The sequence below is a fragment of the Haliotis cracherodii genome, unplaced genomic scaffold (assembly GCF_022045235.1).
Source record: "Haliotis cracherodii isolate W230 unplaced genomic scaffold, xgHalCrac1.p SCAF_13, whole genome shotgun sequence".
NCBI lineage: Eukaryota > Metazoa > Mollusca > Gastropoda > Lepetellida > Haliotidae > Haliotis > Haliotis cracherodii.
In genome coordinates this window covers 12,067,152-12,090,878 of record NW_027266268.1, presented here as the reverse complement: position 1 = coordinate 12,090,878, position 23,727 = coordinate 12,067,152, and the positions used below count along the sequence as shown (strand labels likewise).

Sequence of the window (23,727 nt, the reverse complement as noted above, 5' to 3'; positions counted from 1 at the left end):
AACTAGGATAGGATGACATGTATCAACCAAGCCATCGAGCCTGACCACCCGTTCTCGTTAGTCGCCTCTAACGATGCGCATACAATTCTTTACGCCAAGATAAACACATTAAATGATATGAATTGTAGCTTAAGGTTGAGCAGATATCCTTGATGGATAAAAACATTGCGAACGTTTGGCAAATAACTAATTAGGTGTTTGAAAGAAATCAGATGAAAATCAACATTATCTGTGGGACTTTTCGATAAAATATTTCAGGAGGTATCGATTTACGGGACAGTCTATATGGTGAACTACTGGTATTATACGTGTGCTTCAACAAACGACAGCATCATACGAGTTTTATTACAAATAGCATGATTTCCACATGTTAGTATGGGAGGTAGTTGTACTCATCGATGCTGTGAACAGTATCATAAGTATATCAAGATATAACCTAACTTCATTTTCCAGCGACTTGTACAAAACATGCTGTCACTTACTATTACGGCCAGTTACTTTGGAACAGAATTCAACAAATTACTGTGTTTACATTGGTTAATACTTCCTGTTATTAGAGGGATCTCACTAAGACTGTAAAGGCCTATCCCAACCACAAGAAAAAGGTGGTATTTGCCAACAGCAAATATTGAATAATTTAGGCGCGCCAGTCTGGTTTGTCCACACCCGCATAACTGTTTATTCAGGTTTTGGGCGGTAGAGTGAAATGGAACATGGAGTCCCCTGTAAAGTAGGCCGACACCTTCAAATAGACTCTGCTTGCTCACGGCCGAACGACAGTGTGTATTCAAGAGTAAATCATCTTCCCGAGGCAAGGGCGTTAAACTGACTATAAAAGTCCAGTTTCCACCCTTGCCGAACTAGGCTCGTATGTCGGAGTTTATGCTTTGTCCAATCAAAATCGCGGGACGAACTAGACATCTGGTTCGCGAACAATATTGATATCAACGTGCAGATTTCGTAGACTGCTTGATTTTCAAAGAATGTGCACCACTAACTCGGCGTTGACAGATATTTTGCAAATCTTTTCACGTTTTTAATCATGGCGCTCAAGTGGTTTCATGCACTTCAAGAGGTAAGACCCGACTTATTACATTATAGATCTTGATTATCGATCAGATCGTCTTCACAGGGTGCCGCCATTTTGTTTGAAGCAGATGCAAGTGATATGCGAGGGGGAACCTGATTGGTCAGTTGCAGGGACATAGAAGGGGCATAACTCGCAATGCCACTGGTTGCGCTACGATCGAGCCTTGAAATTCCAGCTTAGTTCGGTAAGGGTGGAAACTGGACTTTTAAAGTTAGTTAACGCCCTTGCCCCTGGAAGATGGACAAAATGGGCTCTGAGAGTTTTTTTCTAAAATTGTTAGTCACTCCGTATACACTGAGATACAGTTACATTGAATTTCGATCAAAGGGACAATACATATCAAAAGATTCACTCAACTTTTCATTTATTGGTGGAGTATCACAGCATCAAATTTGATGGGGATAATTATAAGTGCATCTCCGCACCAACACATAGCTGGTTTATATTGAACAATAACCTCAAGGTAAAGTTCTACGTGAGAAAACACCTCAGTGTATTTGGAGTTTGTTATCACCTGTGTCTGTGATACCACTCGTTTACACCACTGTGTAAAGCACTATGAAGTTTAGGTGCAAATCAATTGTGCATAACATTGTTCATATGTCAAGATTTGAATGTTTGTTTGTTGTTTAATGCCGCACTCAGCACTATTCAAGCTATACCACAGCGGTCTGTAAATAATCGAGTTTGGACTAGACAATCCAGTGATTAACATCATGAGCACCGATCTACGCTATTGGGATACGATGAAGTGTATCAACCAGGTCAGCGAGCCTGACAACGCGATTCCTTTAGATCCCCTAACGACAATCATAGGTTGCTGAAGATCAATTCTTACCTGCATCTTCGCGGGTATCATCGACAGTGAGTACACCAGACTTGGTTGAACCAAATAAACATATCCTACCCTGGGACAACAACTAACCCTGTGTTGTACACTCATATCACAGCCGATAAGTCTAAGGCTGTGTATACTACTGATAAGATTGGGGAGGTAAATGGATGCCATCTTCTTTGTCCACCCCAAAACACTCAGAATTGAAAGCCATTGAGCTGAAATTGGCGCAAGTCAAAGGTAGCGATGAAAAAATTGTGATGACAGGATCACAACTTTTAGACGTTCACTCAATCAAGTGACAGTGTGCTGAAAGATCGTTTTGTAAACGTTGACAAGCACGTTGAGGGCATTGAGTGACAGTTTTTGCTCCCACAAAAGTGAAAGTCCGACAGAGTACGTGATCTAGACAACCAGTTGTCGGACTTTCATTTTTGTGGGAGCATCGGTGGCTGTGTGGGATAAATCGCTGACTTCATTTGGCGATTAGGTGCCTCACTCTGGCAATGTTTGTTCGAATTCCGGACAGGACTAAACCAAAGAAAGTATGAGAATCTGTACTTTACTAAGAAAGTGTTATCCCAAATATAACGTTAACATTTGTTACATTTGACCACTTTCTAAATGGCATTGTGTGTTAATATCTATTATGTTTACAACATTATAACATACATGTATATCTATTACAGTTTGGAATAATAATTTCTGCTGTTTTTCTATTTAGAGTCAACTATTCTCTCTGTGATAGAATTGAAACACAATGCTCGTGGAATTACCAAAACATAAAATTTCTTTAAATGTAGTTATTGCGAGTTTTTACTAAGTGATATTGCTATATCAAAATGACACATACAGTGTGTGAACCATAAAGAGAGATCTATAGTTAATATTTGATTTTAAGTTACAAAGCATTGACATTGATGTAGATGTGTCTAATAACGCACTTACACGTACATACATCACAGTAGTATTTATCAAACAACTATTTATGCCAGGACAATATGCACGTAGATTTAAACACGACACTGGACACAATGCAAGTTGATCTGAAGTGGAATAGGAATGTCAGTAAACAGTAATTACGTACTATATCATGGCAGGAATATTTTGAAAACCGTGTTTAAATGAATGGTGTTGGGTGAGGGGACATAGAGTTTAACGTCGAGCGCGCGCACGGGTGTACGTGTGTGTGTGTGAGAGAGAGAGAGAGAGAGAGAGAGAGAGAGAAAGAGAGAGAGAAAGAGAGAGAGAGAGAGAGTGTGTGCGTGTGTGTTGCTCTTTGTACTAATGTCCACGCCACTCGAAATAGAACCACGAAGTATCGCCATTATTCAACGAAGATAATTGCGTGTGTTCTAATATTTGTGAAGTGAAAACATGCGACGAGAGAGAGAGAGAGAGAAAGAAAGAGAGAGAGAAAGAGAGAGAGAGAGTGTGTGCGTGTGTGTTGCTCTTTGTATTAATGTCCTCGCCACTCGAAATAGAACCACGAAGTATCGCCATTATTCAACGAAGATAATTGCGTGTGTTGTAATATTTGTGAAGTGAAAACATGCAATTAATGAATTTTACAGACATGACAAGAATCGCAAAGTGCGCTTTTCAAGAAATATCCAGTTTGCAAGGGATAAACATCATCATTGAATTTTGAACACGTGGTTATAATCCGGGTTAAAATAAAGGGTCTGCAGTTTGGTGTCTCTGAGTGAGTGAGTGAGTGAGTGAGTGAGTGAGTGAGTATGGTTTTACGACGCTTTTAGCAATATTCCAGCAATATCACGACGGGGGACACCAGAAATGGGCTTCACACATTGTACCCATGTCGGGAATCGACCCCGGGTCTTCGGCGTGGCGTGCGAACGCTTTAACCACTAGGCTACCCGACCGCCCCTTTTTGGTGTCTGTGAGCGGCTGTGTTCAGCAGGACGTGCAGCGTGCGTCCATTACCAGCACGAGCTGAAAGAACACGAAACGTGCAGATGTATCTAAAGCGATACTTATCTAGTTAGAGACGCACTCCCTGCTTGGTACAACTAAACACGTCTACATCTTTAAGTTAACGGCAAGTTCAAACATAAACAGGTATCGCGTCTTTTAAAATTTATTTCTGAATGAAACCATACACCAGTTTCCAAAATACCTTAAAATATGGTACTTGTTGTTACCCTGTCTGGCGTTCGGCATTAAGAGGGTTAAACAAAGACAGGTTGGCACGGAGTCAGTTTACTGTGCCTGAGAGGGGTAGCAATGTCAAACAGCGGTAGTGGTTCATGTATCTCATTGGGCTAGCACTACAAAATCAACATTACACGGACAAGTGCAAGCAGCCACGCTTACAAATGAATGCACGTCGCTATATAATTGCAATAAACCTGAACGTCACGTTAAACCCCAATTGCACCTCACCTCGCCTATTCAGGTGCAATATTCAGCATACAAGGTCATCGACTCTTTCAAACTGTGAAAAGATTGGGTTGTTATTTGGTATGTGAGAAAGTGTTGTTATAAATTCACTGCTGAGCCAAACCCTGACAACGTATTTGCATTGAAAGATCCTGACCTACTTTTACTGCACTGTCATCGAGCTTGCATAAGAGTTGGGATTCACTACATAAGTTCAAAGGTTGCTCCTATTTCATATATACAGTGTTGATATTGAGTGAACCTTAGAATCAATCGCACCATCAACAGAAGGCAGAAAAGCTTGCGGGTATAGCTTGACATTGATCAACATGTTTACCGTAAGGTAGGCGAGAATGACCGTTTGGACATTTTATAACCTTGCAAGCACGATAATCACATATCGCGATACCATGTCCCGCGATATGAGTTTCGTATCGGTAGGTGATGTATTATATCGATAATATGAGGTACATGTGTCAATAGCGGGTTTTACGAAGCGAAACCTCTCGTCGTGTTTACTTTTCCTTAAACGGTTGTAAGAGATAGTTTGTTTCAGAACAACACCTGAGCCCCGTTTCACAAAGCTATCTTAGCGCATAGGTGATCATAACTCCCTTACTTTAACACTGGCTTACGATACTCGTAGCGCTAAGATCGCTTTTTGGAACGGGGCCCAGCTGATCTGTGTTGGAAGGTTTCAAAGCATTCGTAACAATAAGTTTCATGCTATCAATGCTGCTACACTGTACTGTACTTGTGAACCATTTAAGTTAAGTTCCTGTTTATGTTTGTCCAGATTTGCCGCTTTCTTCACATGCATTGGGGTGATCTATGGCCATAGCGGGTACAGGGACATGATACCCAATGGCTACACCCTGCCCAACCCTTGTGTGACGGGGGAGCTGTGGCATGGGGTGGGGCATCTGAATCCCGGGGGTGGAGGTGACACAAATCAGTTCGGCATTGATTTTGCAAACCAGGGCAGAACGGTGAGAATATATAACTGAGGATTTTTTTGTAAGATAAAGTGTTAACGAGAGCATGAACGCTGAACACACTAACCTGTGAATGTTGATATTCATGATCATTTCCCGATATACATTGCTCCGCGTTTCCCATTTGTTCCCATGTGTTGATTTTTATATCACTGTTTGCATCTTCATGTTTTCACGTGAACGATAAAGTCTGTCTGGTGAGGTCGAACGCGAACAGACGTAACGTAAGAGAGTGAGTGACTTGTTTTTAACACCGCTTTGAACAGGAATTGATTTATATTACGGCACGTCAGCTTGTGGGGAAAAAGACGGATAAAATGTACGTAACAACTAACGAAAGGATCATTATCAGGCATTTAGCCTTCGAACTCACGATCATCGGATCATGCTACTCCTACGGGACCCAACCCTACTTGGCAATTTGCCATGATTTAGACGATTAGACCATCAATGCCAACATATTCGCAAACATTTTTTAATCAAACACTTTCCTGGCCACACAGTGGGCGAATGTGTGTAATATGGACTCTGATGGTGATGGGATGACCAATGGTCAAGAGCTGGGTGACCCACAGTGCATGTGGACAAGAGGAGCCACGCCCGCAAGGACAACTGGACTCACACACCCAGGTAGGTACAACGATGGAACTTGATAGGAGTCTGGGCTCTCTTTGTTAGTGTTTATTCATCTCTGACGGTTATAACACAGTTCGGTTTTTCTTCTAACAGTTTACCCAATTTAAACTGATCAGTGGTTCGATAACAATATATATTATACACACCCAGGTAGGTACTCATGTACAATGAAACGTGATAGTAGACTTCTCTTGGTTTCTATGGGTGAGGTAGTGATATCGAACCACCGACCTTCCACTCTCAGGTCAACGCTTTAACCACTAGACCACAGAGGTGGTCTCTTTGTTGGTAAAAATTCAATCAGGCTAAAACTTCTTTCAGTAGCGATTTATCCTGATCAGTGGTTAGATAACAATCTAGTCATTCGCCACTCAGAACATTTTTCTAATTAACATACTGTATATCCAAACAATATGTTATCCCAAAATAACGTTGTTGATGACAGTTATCTTGCTACATTGTGTATGTTTAGTTGTAATCTTCGCCAAGGCCTGCTATCACAGTCCAAGGAACCAAGAAAACTCTATTTTGTTATTGTGTTTGTTTGTTTGTTGTTTAACGCCGCACTCAGCAATATTCCAGCTATATGACGGCGGTCTGTAAATAACCGAGTCTGGACATGACAATCCAGGGATTGACATCATGAGCATCGATCCACGCAATTGGGATCGATGACATGCATCAACCAAGTCAGCGAGCCTGACCATCCGATCCCGTCAGTCGCCTTTTACAACAAGTATAGTCGCCTTTTACGGAAAGCATGGGTTGCTGAAGATCTTTTCTACCCCGGATCTTGTTATTGTGAAATTAATACTCTGACACTAATCAAATGAACATGAGGGATATCGTTTTAGGAACCACTACTCGAGGAATATACTTGACGCGATATACCCATGGTAGGATCTCGTTTACATTTGTGGAAAGCATAGATAAATGAAACTATCGATATCCAAGAATATATTTATGTTGTGGTGACCATACGTACACATATTCCTATGTTATTATTTGTTTGTTTGTTGATTAAAGCTGCAGTCGACAATATTCATGATGGCGTCTCGACCTGTAAACAATCGAGTCTGGATCAGACAATCAAGTGATTTTGAGACAGTGCATGTTCAGGTCACGCTGGGCTTGGATGCTGTTGTGGGCTGTCCTCCAGAAAGTATAACATCTAATATACGTCAAAATTTAGAAATGATAATTTATAACGAGCGTCATGTATTGACCAGAGAATTCATTTCAGGTTTTTGTGATACCTCTTCAAGTCAGACGTGTGCTGGACTCATCACAGCTCCGTGTACAAGTTCTAAATTCAACTGTACAGGAACTACAGAAACAGGTACGTGATAACATATTTTCACAGAACATCCCAGAGAGAGAGTGAGTGAGTGAGTATGGTTTTACGGCGCTTTTAGCAATATTCCAGCCCAGAGAGAGAGAGAGAGAGAGAGAGAGAGAGAGAGAGAGAGAGAGAGAGAGAGAGAGAGAAAGAGAGTGTGTGAGAGAAGAGAGTGTTCTAAATTCAACTGTACAGCAACTACAGAAACAGGTACGTGATAAGATATTGTCACAGAACATCCCAGAGAGAGAGAGACAGAGAGACAGAGAGAGGGAGTGAGGCTGAAAGAGTGTGTGTGAGAGAAGAGAGTGTTCTAAATTCAACTGTACAGCAACTACAGAAACAGGTACTTGATAATATATTGTCACAGAACATCCCACAGTGAGAGGGAGAGAGACACAGAGAGGGAGAGAGACAGAAAGAGTATGTGTGAGAGAAGAGAGCGACAGAGAGATACAGACAGAACATAATAGGGAGAAGAGGAGGAGGATTATGAAATTCTAGCCTTTGCGTTTGCATAATCCTTTTCCCCTTGCAGGAGTCCAAAAACAGATTATGAAGATTCCACGAACAGCAGTACCTGACAAGGAAACCACTTATATGTGCATGACCTTTGACCTGGACCAATCACAGGATTACCACCTGATTGCCACAGAACCGGAAATAGACAACGTTAACGTCGTGCACCATATCATACTTTACGGATGTGGTGATAATGGTAAATATTAATGATTTTAAACTATTTATTCCCGTTTTACCAAATAATTTTCTTTATATATTTATGCCCAGTAATACATATAAAATGTTAAATACGACTGGCGTGTAATTCTGTGACGACTGAGTGAACTTGTGTATCGCCCGTCTTGACAAGGGGTACCGGTACTTATTGCTCTTCCCGAGCAGTAAAATTCCAAATTGGAAGTTTCATACACAAATATCCAATTATAGTCCTCTTGAGGAGGTGTTGGAGGCAACCGTCAAAGTCGCCGTAATCCGCTGCTCGATCTCTTACGCGTATCAAAATACCTGCTGAAGGTTTAGGGGATTGCACATGGACAGTAATGGTTTCACTTTATCCACAAATGATATCTGACAAATGCTGAATTATGTACCACTTGGACAAGTTTTGAAGCTAGTAAACAAAATACCCGTATCAAGTTGGGTTCATATGTATAGTTTCCGTCCTTGCAGCGCCTGTGATCACAAGTCCACAAGAGTGCGGACAGTCTATGCCTGCATGCCAGGAAGGCATTGGGTTCTGGACGGTTGGTATGCCTGGTCAGTGTCTCCATAAAGAAGCTGGCTTTAGAATTGGCAAAACTGGCTACAAGAGGGTTCTCCTTCAGGTACACAAAATACTTACTCTTATTCATAGGTGAGGTGAGGTGAAATTGGTTTTTATTGCACTTTTATAGCAACGTGTGTGTTTGTGTGTGTTTGTGAGTGTGTGTTTGTGAGTGTGTGTTTGTGAGTGTGTGTGTGTGTGTGTGTGTGTGTGTGTGTGTGTGTGTGTGTGTGTGTGTGTGTGTGTGTGGCTGCTTGTACTAGTCCGGACTGATGCCGATCTATAGTACTAGCATACTGAGATACTATGCCGCAGTTTAACATGAATACCCCACTCAGACACTCAGACAGTATACTGACTCCGAGCCGACCAGTCCTTGTTTTAGCCCCTTAATGCCGAGTGCCAGACAGGGTAACAACAAGTACCATCTTTTAACGTCTTTTGGTACGACGCGGCCGGAGATCGAACCCCAAACCTTCCCCCCTCAGGGCGAACGCTCTGCCCCTAGACCACGGAGGCGGCCTACTCTTATTCATAACGTAATTATGCAAGTGAAACCATTTCTACTCATTCCGGTTAACATCTAAGAGTTTGAGTTTGTTGTTTAACGCTATATATTTTCCAAGCTATATGACGGCGGCCTGTACGTCATCGAGTCTGAACCAGTTAAACCAGAGATGGATATTATGTGCAACGTCGGAACATAGTGGGACACCAGGCCTGACCACCCGATCCATTTGGTCGCCTCGTATGACAGACATATAAATACTAACCCGGAATCCCCGCCGGGTACTTGTAAGAGTATTCATGTAGTTGATATCTACTATTAGCCATCTCCCCGGTCTAGATGCGGTGTGGTAGCCTTGTGCATAAAACCCATGATTGGTGAGCCAGCTGTATGATCCGGAATAGTTATAACGTGGAGAAGAATATAACTCGACCGATATCCCTTCTCAGATGTGCACCCTGAACGTCAGTCAATGATCGTCAGTAGGTTATCATCATAAACTCACTGTCATTTACAGTCCGTTTGGCTCCAAATGAGATCCATGAATCGCAAAATAACTTACAATCGGGAATAGTCTATTAAATGTCAATACGGTATACGGCAATGAATTCCCCGTACCCAACAATATCTGCTGTTCGTTATCTTTATTCCCTTCTCTGGAAAAGAGTTGTTTAAGAAACTATCATATTGTTATGCGTACAAGTTCGCATCTTGGACGGCCGCGTCACCAAAAAAAGTTACCTGCCTGGCGCTCGGCACTAAGAGGATAAAACAAGGACTGATCGGCTCGGAGTAAGTGTACTGTGTAGGAGTGGGAAGTCATCTCGTGGATCAGTGCACTTTTAACCGGGTAAACCCGGACCAGGTTATGTCCGGATCAGTCGCTATATAAGTGCAATAAACATGAAGGCGACTTCAAACCTTATTTCCCATCACCTCACCTCATTGCCATTAACAACTGAGGCGCAAAAAATCAAAGGAACACATATGAAAGCTGTAAGCACCCTTTGGGTTTTTAGGAAATTAGAATGCCCAACACCGACTTGTTGTCATAGAGAACAACCGACAAGTGAACAATGGGTTGGGACAATGTGAGACCATCGTACCAAAATGGCATGGATTGGTGTTCATGCTATCACCCACTAGTTACTCTGTTGTCTGGTTACGTAACGGCATAGACGTCATACTACATTGGAGTGAGCGTGCAGGTATGGTTTTACGACGCCTTTTGTAATTTCCAGCAATATCACGCCGGGGGACACCCTTCGTCGTGACCAGCGAATGCTTTAACAACTAGGCTACCCCACCGCCCTGTTATATTGGATATCTCATTTTACGTATGTGTTTTTGCTTCAGTTTCACTGGAACAACCCTGAAAAAACAGCTGGCAAGATGGATGGTTCTGGCCTTAGCATCTACTACACGTCCAACCTTCGCCCCAACGACGCGGGACTATTTTGGACAGGAGAAACCAACCTTGTTATCCCGCCTGGACGGAGCAGGACCGTGGTCGAATCCATGTGTCCCGCACGCTGCACAAACAAGATCCTGAGCGACACCATATATATCATAGGGGGATTCAACCATATGCATTACAGAGGTAAGTTATTCATGCAGGAGGGACAGCCATTCGTTGTTCCCCGTGTTGCATAGGCCACCGATCTGTTGTTTCGATTCCATGATTCACCTTGATTATGTTTGATAGCACCACATATCAGCTAATGTCACATGGTTTGTGCATGGGCTGAACAAAGCCTTGTGGTCGTAGGAGTCGTATTTCCCTGTACCGCTTTCCCCTTCTGCGAACACCTAGTGTCGTCACTGAGTTTCACCACTATTGCTTTTTACGCCTGATGGAATCTGTTTCGGCAGATAATCATTGAGAGACTGACTATCATTTGGCTTTGACTTTTTATATTCATATATATCATAACTGAATTTATAGCTAAAATGGATAGAATTGTCATTCAACCGCCCGCGTGTTATCAGAAATAAGCGGGCCACTGTAACTTGATAATGCCCGCATATTGCTTGACGACGGTCTTGGGGTAGGGATAGGTGACGTCATGTTCAAAAGAGACGTCATCTGGTTTGTTCTATGACGTTTCCATGTTTGTAAAGTGGGTCAGTGACATTTGTGTTGATTGCAGTGAATGTTTCAAAACCGATATTGTTGTTTCTTTGTATTTGATAACAAATTCCAAACATTTTAGCTATAATAACGGTAACGCTCTTTTTCTCTTCATTTGTAGAAGCCCTCAGTCTTTCAAATGCCCTCCTTCGTCGGGCAGTTAATGGAAGACCTCGGGCTTCTGCAAATGATAATGCCCTGAAAAAGATCGTTACCCTTATATTACCTTGAATATTGTTCCTCCAGGTGTAGCACAGACGGTGGAACTCTTCAGTGGAGGCGAGAGGCAGTATCTCACTAAACAGCTGAACTACAGCTACGACAACCCAAAAAGCATGACGTAAGGCTCTTCAACAATTATCAGAATTGTAGTTACACATGTGGGAAACATGAATTTGAACAAACGTTATCGCTCGTTAATTTCGGGAAGTAACTACAGTAAAACCTCGTTAACTTGGCAACCTCGCTTTCCCTGACGTATTATAAATAATAACGGCTGAGCCAGGCGGTAGTTGTTAAACCCTAAGCGTAGGTAGGGGGTCATAGGAGCTGCTACCAAGGTCAGTATTTGCTATTCATAACTCGTTGTTCATGTATTTGTATGACATATTGACTGATATTACTATTCGATGACATTAGCACAAGACACCTCAAATATATACACTCACGTAACCTTGACTTGTAGATATAAGGAAAGTCCACCGAAGTTCGTAGTTTAAATGTAGGATTTCATTTTGTATACTCACTAACGTTTTCATTCATCTATTCGACGAAAAGAAAATGCCGCAATCCACTTTCTATCCCACAGGTATGATCCGCCAGTGGCTATTCGCCGTGGCGATTCCTTGAAGACGACTTGTGTATACCAATCTCTGTCTGCTACAAAGACCACCTTCTACGGTTTTTCCATAAGTAACGAGATGTGTTATGGCACCTTCACTTACTACCCCAAAAGGGCCAGCAGCAATAGCAATTGTGTTACTTGGAAGACCATCAACAACTGTGATGTAGAAGGGGGAGCAATAATGGGTTGTAGGATTGCCGAGTTCTTCAACAACTCACACCCTGACACTAAAATGGTTATGGACAAGGTAAGCTATATAACTCACCAAACAGCCACATATGTCTTAATAAAACACATTCAAATCATCAACGCCAGAGAAAAATAAGTCTCAGTTATCTGCCGAAACGATTCCATTTGGCGAAGAAGGCAAAATGGTAATAGAAATTATATGAATGGATCACAAATCAGTGATGATGCCAGGTGTTCGCGAAAAGGGTAAGAATGTCCGGCCAGTCGCCGTCTGGTGAAACCCATGCAAGTTGGCCTATTCGTATATCATAACGTTATAATGTTGACGTAACGTCACTTCCTTGCAAAATTGTCACGTCAACATTACCTCACTGAAAGTCCAGTGGCGGGCACAAGAAATTCACCAAATATATGTCTTTGCCATTTGTGAGCTCGTATTGAGACCTGAGGTATGGTGATGTACAAGTTCATTCAGCCCGTACTAATGATAACAACTTCAAGGAATTGCCCTTTGTTGCAGAGCTGCAGTTCTGTTGTTTAAATCTTATGGTAGACTTGTGGAGAACATTTCCAAATATGACGCATCAAAATTGCAATTCCATATTTTGACTTGTACAATATGTTCCCGTGTTTTCGCAGATGAACTGCTAACTTGTCTTTGCGTGTGTTTGTGGAAGATGCCACCGGTATGGCAGGATACGCCCACACTTTCGCGAACCACCAATTTCATCACTTTTTTAATAGTGATTCATAAATACATGACCATAGTCGAGTCGGAATCGAACACTGAGCTCTGCTCATTGAAAAGTTTTCACTTATTAAACATGAACTGAGGAGGCTAGTCATACTTTGTTTCAGTTGTAATGTCTTGGTATGTTAAAATGTACTTGAACTGGAAGAAAATACTTAATTTGTCAGAAAGACATTTCGTTCAACGTTGATACGACTTGAACACAAAGTTTAAAAGCGAAGGCTAACTCAGAACGGTACGTACAGAACTATATTGTGAAATCAATAAATAAACACGGAAGATAAGTGAACAACCAACAACTTATATTGAAACCGGATTAGGATTACAGTTATAAAAGACAATACAGTGGTTCAGAAATGTGGCAACGGCAATATATAATCGGCCTTATCACATATGTCAGTTCACGCATGAATGTTCAGAACTTGCCACAGTCGAACGCCTAGCATGAGGCTTGTGCCTCGTTCTTGAATCGAGGAAATAGTGTTGGAAGCTGCCAAAAGAGTTGAGGCTTTTCGAAAGGTATCCTTTCCACACAGGGCAAGTAGATATGTTGCAATTGCAAGTCTAGTTATAGACGGCCTCGAATATGCCTCGTCTCGCTCTTGTGTACAGTCAGCCTTCTAGAAACTGTTACCTCGCGAGGCATCTCAAATGAAGGAGTATGTCGGAAGTGAATGAATGTTTGAAACAAGCTCCTCACTGATGAACTCTCTATACCGGGAAGATAACGAAGGTGGAACTTGGACTGAGGAATGTCACTCTTATTAGCGAGCTCACGTGGAAGTTTCACAATAGGTCATCAGAACATTTTACGTGCGTTTCAATCTGCTGCCACCAACAATAATCATCTGCACACTTCCTGCATCAACTGCCTAGACTGAACATATGCATCTAAAGCTAAAACTACAACATGTACCGGTTTGGTTTAATGTTATACGCAACTATTCACAACATAACGTATGACATCAACAACAATAAATTACGCAATATTCAAAATTATACGATTGGTTTTAGAACTCATTACCTTCACTTGATCAGAAACATGAAAATTAATCAAGTATTGTTGGTAATAATGAATATTCTGCCGTCAGGAATTATTCCTACTGATGCATGCATGTATAAAATCAGTAAAGATCGTCAAAGACCCAAATAATCTGAAAGTAATTTTTATTACTAATTAATTTCAAGTTGAATCAAAAGGTCCGCTGCAAACTTGGGGAGCATCCATTGAATTCCAGGAGGGAATGGGGAGACGGGAGTGTGTTCAAGATCCAACATGTGAATTACTGAATAAACTTGCATGTATCTCTTATTGTAGAAAAAGTAATAATGTGCCCTTTTTGCACATTATCTTTACGTGTCTAGAGAATGCAGTTGGTTACATTAAGAAAAAAACAAAATTGAACACATTTTGATCCTGTTGGACACTACATTAAAAATGATGAACTCCAACAATAATTACCCCACACTACCAACTGAAAATGAAATGATTTCTCCTTAGAAACTTTACTACGGAAGTTATTCCTCTTTGGAGTACTAAAGACATTGACTTGTTGCATTAGAGACGTTTTATTTTTCAGGTGTTGGACAACTGTAATCCCTTCGGTGGATGTCGCCAGGAATGTCCTGCAGCTATTGCTGAGGCCGAGAAGCATCCTTGTCTTGCCAAGGGCGTAATACAAGACTATCTGTTGACCTTGAGGTCCCGAAACCCAGATCTCAAAACAACCAAATTTGTAGCTGCCCTTGGATCCTGCTCATGCAAGAAGGACGACGACAACGGTGGCTTCCCAACTCACACTGGTGGAACAGCATCTGTTGACGCTCTTGTGTCAACGGTTGTCCTTGCATTCTGCACAGTCTTACTTTTGTAGACAACTCCCTGTGTTTTTGTTTCCACTGTTGTAAACTGTATCTGCATAATATTTATATACGAAAGTCTGCTAGGTCTATTTAGGGGCGTCGGGGTAGCCTCGTGGTTAAAGCGTTCGCTCGTCACGCCGAAGGCCCGGGTTCGTCTCCCTTTATTTGTACAATGTGTGAAACCCATTGCCCCCTCCGTGATATTGCTGTAATATTGCTGAAAACGGCAGAAAACCATACTCACTCACTACTAGGCCCATCATGATATTACATTGAATTTGTAAGGGATGTTCAGCAAATTGGATGGAAGTACATGTACGAGTCATAGTGTCTTGAAAATAAATTCAGTTTAAACATTTATTACTGAATATGTTCCAAAAGTTCAAATGATTAATGTATATATATATTACATGGACTTTCTGGGATGGGCCTAAAAGTCTTGCGTATCATCATTATGGAGCAGATTAATTCCGCTATCTGTTAAATTGAATAAACGAGAAGCAGAATTTATAATAATCACATCAATGTGTGCATGCTATGAGAATTCCTTTAGTCATGATTTATATCGGCATGCAAAACTCACACATTATTTATCAGGCGCTGCCATGTAACCGATACAGCCACAGCTTCACTTCAAACAGAGCACTTTGTGAATCTTTGAGAACATTTTGAGCACATGTCTTAAACAATAGTCTCTTTGTCATGCTCAGTTTTAATTTTATTCTCAACCAAAGCCAGTACTCTCTTTGTTTTCTTTACATTTTCTGAAGCTGAGCCAATGTCAAAAACACACTAAATGATAGAATAGCTTAAGTTTGAGGACATATCGTTAACGGATATGTAATTTGTGAAATAATTGCAATTAAATAATTCGGCTTTTTAATTAGAAGACGGGCGAAAAGCAGCAATGTCTGTGGGTCTTGCCGACAAATATTACAGCCAGTATCGATTATGAGACGATCATGGTTAACTCGTTATATTATATGTGCGCTTCAACAAACGACTCTTATCATAATTATTTTAATTACAAAACATTATTTCGAGGTAGTGAGTCAGTTGTTTTGTTGTTGTTCACTTTTAGTTGAGGGGCAAAAGAAACTATACCTCTCAGATGATTTTATCATATAGTTGATATTCATTTGAAAATATCTTCAGATAGCTATGTTAAATGTAAAACATGAACTGTAATGTCGCTAAGTCAGCACTCAAAAGATACTTCTACACGTTTTTTGTCTAAACTATAATTAAATTCAACATTTAATACTTCGAAATGATTCGCATAATTACACAACTGCTGATGGGTATCATACTATTAGTCAGCGTATCTTTGCAAAAACATAGACTTGCTTCCAAACATGGTAGAGGTCATGTGGTTGCATATTCATTTTTTATCCCAGCCTTCATTGAACCATATTTTTTCTACACAACATTACCCAGCCACAGGTTACATTCTACAAACTGTTGCTGGATTGAGTGATGTTAAATAGATACAATAAAATTTTACAACAGTTCTTTCAAATTACATTAAAACAATATTGGTATACTTTGCCCCTTAGTTTATCTCCCAAATAGGACATGAAGAAAGTCAGACATTTCACCGTAACGTGTGTGAATAATCAAATATTGTTTGGCAGAACTACTGAAATTTGAAATGGGATACAAATAATGTGAAACAAACATAATCTTTAAAAAGGCAGGCCTAGAGCTATGAGAGAGGTGCTTCTATATCAGACGAAGAAGAATCACACGCATGAGAATATGCAGACAATTTAGAAAGGACTGAGATGAGGAGGACAAGAGAGGAAAGAGCAGTGAGAGGAGGAATAGCTGAAGGGGAACAGAGGAAAAGAAGACGCAAAAAGAAACAAGAGTAGAAAGAAGTAAAGAAGTGCGAGGAGATGAAGTAGAAGTAGAAAGACAAAAGAATTCTTAGGGGGGCTTATTAAGATAAAAAAAAGGACGAGCAAGACAGGAAGTAGAACATTAAGACGAGGGAAGGCGACAAGAAACAAGGATGAGAAGAAGACAATAAAGGACCCGAAGGGAGATGAGAAGGCGACGAAGGAAGATGAGAAGATAAAATGAGCGAAAATATGAGAAATAAGAGCAGGATGAGACAAGGTGAAAAGCAGGATGGGAGGGACAGCATGTATAAAAAAAGGCTGTAGAAGTATTAGATGTAGGAGAGGAAGTAAAAAAGCCGAAGAAGATGAAGAGCGGAACGAGGCGTAGGACAACGATGGGGAAGTAGGAATATTAAAGAAAAATGAGGAAGTGTAGGAAAAGAAGATGGAGGCGAAGAAAAACTCGCACTTTTTTCTCTCTTTTTTTTATTGTACAGGTTGTGATTTCGAAATGTACAGTTCACACTCAGGAGTGGTACCGGGGTAAATTATTAATGTAAGTTTTTTAACGTGTTTACAGTTTAATATATTTATAGTGAGCAATGGCTAGGGGAAGGAACATTTGAAAAGATCAGTTATTTTGTATGGAATATCTTACAAATAAAATAAAGACTCATACCAAATAAAAACGGGCCTTGGTATCATATTATACATAGAATCCGTTTCATTCGCTTGAATAAGGAAAGAAAACCCGGTGTCAATCGTTGATGGTGATATTCGCATTTCCTAAAACGTTATCATTTCTTTCTGCTTGACACTTGACAGAATATACATGTATATCTCCAAAAGCTGAGAGTCGGTGTAAGGGAAAACAGTCCATCGTAGAACGATGTACCTAGTCTATGTACAATACGAGATCAACACCCGTAAAACGCGGCACCAAGCACCATGGGGCGACACGAAGAATTGTTGGACCTACATGTATGTACTCATTTCTACGGGAACCAAATTCTACGTTACAGCAGCCATATCAGAAATACCATCCAAGAGGCTTTAAACATAATACACTCAGTCAGTCCTATCATATGTTCTTAAATATAACACGGCTTCCGTGGTGTAGTGGATAGTGCGTCTGTCCGAAGAGCGGAAGGTCGGTGGTTCGATCCCATGACCTCGTCATATCACAAGACGTTACAAGATCGTTGTTGCGCTGGCTGAATCTTGGTACAAAGGGGATAAAACAAGGACTGGCCGGATCGGAGTCGGTGTGTTATGTGTCTGAGTGGGATATCCATGTAGCATGGTATCTCAGTGGGCTAACACAATAAAACCGACATAAGTCCGGACTCATGCAAGCGGTCATATACACACGTGAATGCATGTCGCTATACAATTTGAAGCATTCTTGAAACCCCTAAAGAAAATCAACTAAGCCTCGTAAGGTTTCATTCTGCTCCGCACGTAACTATCAAGACGTTAGACTGCCAGTCAGAACGAATAATTTCCAAATTCATTCTAGTTTGCGTGATAATGTCACTCAGGGGTAGATCAATAGAGGGATTACCTTGACCCTCCCACTGAAGCAGTGAATGAGTGAGTGAGGGGTAACGCCTCGAGGAACAGTAGTCCAGATATATCACGGCATAAAAGCTTTACTTGGGAGGAAAACTCTAACTTATGATGCAGGTCTCAGACGTTTGCCACTTTGGTGAAACCCACTAGCACAGGTATGGTGCTGACAAAGGAATCACGTCTTAGCGCTAAGATAGTTTTGTGGAATTGTGTGTTAGTGGTAAAACGCCTGTGACCTGCATCACGTCCGACTTTCAATCCACAATAAGATGACTCGCCATGGTTCAACAGAATCCTGTTCAATTCGGCCTTTTCTGTCACTCACTGTTTTGAAAATAGGAAGACTTTAAAAATGTGGTGTAATCCATGTGCTGAAGATTCTTGTTATATCTTAAGTGCATAATTCTGTTGAACCAATTTTGTTTTCAAACTAGAGAGAAGGACAACCAGATAGTAGATGGGGTAAGATATAAAAGAATTATATAAAAATATAGATGTAAATAAAGTCATATTTTATTCCAGAAGGTACAGTTTGTCATGTTAAGCTTCTTCAGCTTCTCCTTCTTCCTCATCAAACTCTACTTCTTCCTCGGCGGTAGCGTCCTGGCACTGCTGGCACTCGGACACCAAGTCGTTCATGTTTGGCTCGGCCTCAGACTTTTTATGGATAACAACCTTTTAGACAATGTAACTGTTCGTTTAGAGTTCAATATTTAAAAAAAAGATAGTAAGTGTATGTATATATATATTGTGATGTCGTTTCTTGTTGCTAAGGTGAGGTGAAATTTCGTTTGGCGTCGCGTTCAAAATAATTCTTGTTTCTAAAGTGGCACATGGCAGATAATTGTATCTTCAATATTTTCGATTAACATGTTTTCTTTGACAAACGCCGCACCAGTTATGTTTTTACATTTGTCAGGTCCCTACCCGTGCTTGTGGGTTTCGCCAAATTGATAAACGTCTGAGCCCTGCATCACTTACGGTTTTCCATTAAGGTGACACGTTGTGTTAATATAACTCGAATACTGTTAAAAGCGTAGTTAAACCCAAATCACTATCTCACGTTTCGATACTCGTATGAATTATTGAATATAAATAGAAACAAAATTGCTGATTGGATTCAGATTTATTTCTGACTGTACAGGGCAATAGCAAGTCTATGCTTCTTCTGCTTCTCCTTCTTCCTCGTCAAACTCTCCCTCCTCCTCGGCGGTGGCGTCCTGGTACTGTTGGTACTCGGACACCAAATCGTTCATATTGGATTCGGCCTCAGTGAACTCCATCTCATCCATACCCTCGCCAGTGTACCAGTGAAGGAAAGCCTTGCGACGGAACATGGCTGTGAATTGCTCGGAGATACGTTTGAAGATCTCCTGGATGGCTGTGCTGTTACCAATGAAGGTGCCAGACATTTTGAGACCACGTGGTGGGATGTCACAGACGGCAGTTTTAACGTTGTTTGGGATCCATTCGACAAAGTAGCTGCTGTTTTTGTTTTGGACGTTGAGCATCTGTTCATCAACCTCCTTCATGGACATGCGACCTCGGAACATGGTAGCCACGGTCAAATATCGTCCGTGACGGGGATCGCAGGCAGCCATCATGTTCTTGGCGTCGAACATCTGCTGAGTGAGTTCGGGCACAGTCAGGGCACGGTACTGCTGGCTTCCTCTGGATGTGAGTGGAGCGAATCCGGGCATGAAGAAGTGGAGACGAGGGAAGGGCACCATGTTAACAGCCAATTTACGGAGATCAGCATTCAACTGTCCAGGGAATCGAAGACATGTTGTTACTCCTGACATGGTGGCGGACACCAGATGGTTGAGGTCACCGTAGGTGGGTGTGGTCAGCTTCAGAGTCCTGAAGCAGATGTCGTAGAGGGCCTCGTTGTCAATACAGTAGGACTCGTCAGTGTTCTCAACCAGCTGATGTACAGACAATGTCGCGTTGTAGGGCTCAACGACTGTGTCCGACACCTGGGAAAAGAAGAAACAACAATATCAGTTCATTGCTTGATTCGGCATGGCCCAAAGAAAATGTTTTATTCAAATCAAACATACACTCCATAATCATCCATTAGATTGGAATCAACAGACGATGTGTTATTATCGAAGATGGAGTGACACAACCACACTGCAGCGTCATAATAATCAGACTAAGCGGCAACATGTGTCTTATTAGTACATACCTTTGGTGATGGCACAACTGAGAAGGTGTTCATGATCCTGTCGGGGTACTCCTCCCTGATCTTGCTGATGAGAAGGGTGCCCATGCCAGACCCGGTGCCACCACCCAGGGAGTGGGTCAGCTGGAAGCCCTGCAGGCAGTCACAGCTCTCCGCCTCCTTCCGGACAACATCCAAAACGGAGTCTACCAGCTCGGCGCCCTCTGTATAGTGACCCTTGGCCCAGTTGTTGCCAGCACCACTCTGACCGAAGACAAAGTTGTCTGGACGGAAGATTTGACCGAAGGGACCGGATCGGACAGAGTCCATGGTTCCGGGCTCCAGATCCACGAGCACCGCACGGGGGACATACTTGCCTCCTGGAAAGGAAGAATCAATGCATGAGCACTTCTTCTTGTTATTAAATGAACCTAATTTAGTGATGAGGAACACATTGTCATTCATAGATCAGAAATTATGTCTGCATACCATTGTACGTTTTTGCTCTTTGGGTCTTCCTCAGAACTGCTTGTTGTAAATGCTATTCCTCTTATTCCATAGTGATATCGTCATGGCATTTTGTTTGTATTCCAGCGCAACTATGATACGTTGTTTATTTTTGTGATTACAATTCACAATGGCACCAGGTGTTGGCGAAAGCACTGTTAGACATGTTAAACGATATTTGGAATTGAATAATAATTACACCGTTTGCTATTATTTGATTCATTGATTTTTTTCATAAATGTATCCTTTTCACACCTGTTGCCTCGTTGTAGTAGACGTTGATTCTCTCCAGCTGCAGGTCGGAGTCGCCGTGGTAGGTGCCGGTGGGGTCAATGCCGTGCTCATCAGAGATCACCTCCCAGAACTGGAATCAATTATAAGCATTATTGTTTCTTCTAAATATTTTCAAGATGGATATAAATGTAATGAAAGATAAATATTATGAATAAATTACTAAACAGGTCGGACTGTGTGCCTTGAGCTGATTGATCAAGTTCAACTGTTTTCGAAATAAGGAAATTATAAAAACAAGCTCACGACGAATGATTACCATTATTGACAAAAGAGAAATTTCAGCATGGCGACCGGAATATAATTATTTTGGCTGTTGTCTTCTCGAAAATATCACATTAAATATGTTTCTTCGTGTATTTTGCAAACCAGCCTGTTCTGTTAGTGTGGAGTTTTATGCCGTCAACCGTTTTGGGGATGACGTCATTGCATCCCAGAGACGCCATGGCTCCCCCACGCATGCCAGACAACACATACACAGTGTGTAATACGAAACAGTATATATGTGTTGTAAGAATGATACTGGAGTTATACTTGAGTAGTCGATGTCAGTATATTTTAAAGCACATAACAATTTCTTCTATGGAAATGACTGACTTCTGAGACTCCTTATATTCCATGAGTTCACGGTTCACCAAGTCCAGAGTATGGCTAACAATTTAAAAAACTTAACACGATTGACGCATATAAGCTAAAGGTGTCTGACTGCTATAATCTATAATTGCATTATGTTTTGCGTGTAACTATACAGTTTGTATGTTTGTTGTTTACCACCGCACTCAGCAATACTTCAGACATATCACGGCAGTCTAAAAATAATCGAGTGTGGACTAGGCAATCCAGTTATTGCCTTCATGAGCATCGATCCTTGTCGTCGGTGTAGGCTGACAAGTTGTCAATCAAGTCACCAATCCTGATCTGACCTAAACCGAAATTCACAAAGGGTGTGACTATGCAGACATGTTTCCCTGTTTCTTATAACCATGATGACGGTATTGCCACGACTTGAGGCACTGATACTACCTGACAGCCTGATTTCTGAAATTCAATAACGAAAAAAGAGCTGCCCTCCCTGTACTAATCGAACAAGATTTACCAAGAGTTTTTCTGAATGTTAATCACATTGTAACAGTTTGAAATTAAACGGAGTGCTGAAATAATAACCATGGAAAGTGTGATATATATGTATCAGAGCGTTTGTACAGATTGACTTTCAGAACATCTATACCAATGACATGCTCCCCTAATGATATTCCGATGCTGATGAAGCCATTTATAGTCCTAGTTGCATTATGACCTTAAACGTGTACCCTGTTTACTTATCTTGCCTTGCATTAAGACACTGACATATAAGGTCCAGTTAAGGTCCAGATAAGGTACAGGTAAGGTACAGATTAAGGTACAGATTCCATGTCTCCAACTAGAAAATGTCGAACTTCTTACCAATACGAATACAATGATATGATTATATTATGTCGGAACTGGACACCTGTCAGATGCATTGATACATGATAATGGTGTTACCTTAGCACCGATCTGGTTGCCGCACTGGCCAGTTTGCATGTGGACGATCTCACGCATGTTGAATGTTGGGGGAAGAACGGAGACGAAAGTCCTTGTTACTGTGGAATACAAGCTGGGCACTTGAGTTGTAACTGACCAGAAGTACCGGTCGCTGTTTTTATATTGTTATGGATTATTGGCCTCTTACAAATGATTGGTTAACTGTCGCTGGGTTCTTAGTCGCTACAAACACGGTTAATCCTAATCCAAGGTTACAGTACTCACTCATCCGTGATAATCCGTTAACTACATCTTTACGGATGAACTGATATATTTAGGCAGATTTAAATTCTGAAAATGTTTGGGTACAATTGAGCTTTTTCTATGAAAATTTCAAAGAGCTCAAAAGTTGTTTGACAAAGGCTACAATATTCAAAGCCTCAACAGGGCTTTCAAAAATATTGACTCATAAATCGTGATTTTGATAAGTCGGTATCGTACGCTTTCCTCTTATAAGATATTTGTTTTAATTACGGAAATGGTTTTGTAGCTCTTTATTTATAATACAAGCGTTGATCACATTTGTCGTGGCAGCCCATGCTAGATAATCTGTTTTGTTGATTTTTCGATAAGTTCCCAGAGAAACATGAAACACGGAAATGTTGGACGTGGTGCTTGGTCAATACCTTTTGTTTTAATACGGTGAAACCCTAACGTTTAAAAAAACCCACACAACTGTAAAGATTTGGATATAAAGTTCTTTTCCATTGCGTACACAATCGGAACAGAGATTATAGTACACGGTTTGATTCGCTTAACAATCTGCATGTGAGAGAGTTTGGTTTTACGCCACTTTTAGCAATATTCCGTCAATATCACGACTTTACACCATGTGCCCATTTGGTGAATCAAACCGGGACTTGAAGCACGACAAGCCCACTCTTTAACCACTAGGCTACGCTACAGCCCCTTCTTAC

At 41.2% G+C, this 23,727-nt stretch overlaps 2 protein-coding genes across 2 annotated transcripts; one reads left to right on the top strand and one right to left on the bottom strand.

Moving 5' to 3' along the window:
* Window positions 1–5,128: 5,128 nt before the first annotated feature.
* LOC139458918 (tyramine beta-hydroxylase-like) lies at window positions 5,129–15,056 on the top strand. The gene is made up of 9 exons (XM_071240355.1): window positions 5,129–5,317; window positions 5,827–5,953; window positions 7,203–7,298; window positions 7,837–8,016; window positions 8,490–8,644; window positions 10,448–10,691; window positions 11,469–11,562; window positions 12,031–12,313; window positions 14,587–15,056. Exons 1-9 carry the CDS (start codon window positions 5,183–5,185, stop codon window positions 14,878–14,880), a joined length of 1,608 nt encoding a protein of 535 aa, XP_071096456.1. The 5' UTR covers window positions 5,129–5,182; the 3' UTR covers window positions 14,881–15,056.
* A 4,386-nt stretch (window positions 15,057–19,442) lies between these two features.
* Window positions 19,443–22,828, bottom strand: LOC139458917 (tubulin beta chain-like). Its single transcript, XM_071240354.1, has 4 exons — window positions 22,772–22,828; window positions 21,212–21,320; window positions 20,474–20,829; window positions 19,443–20,261 (listed from the first exon to the last, which is right to left on the bottom strand). Exons 1-4 carry the CDS (start codon window positions 22,826–22,828, stop codon window positions 19,443–19,445), a joined length of 1,341 nt encoding a protein of 446 aa, XP_071096455.1.
* Window positions 22,829–23,727: the final 899 nt, after the last annotated feature.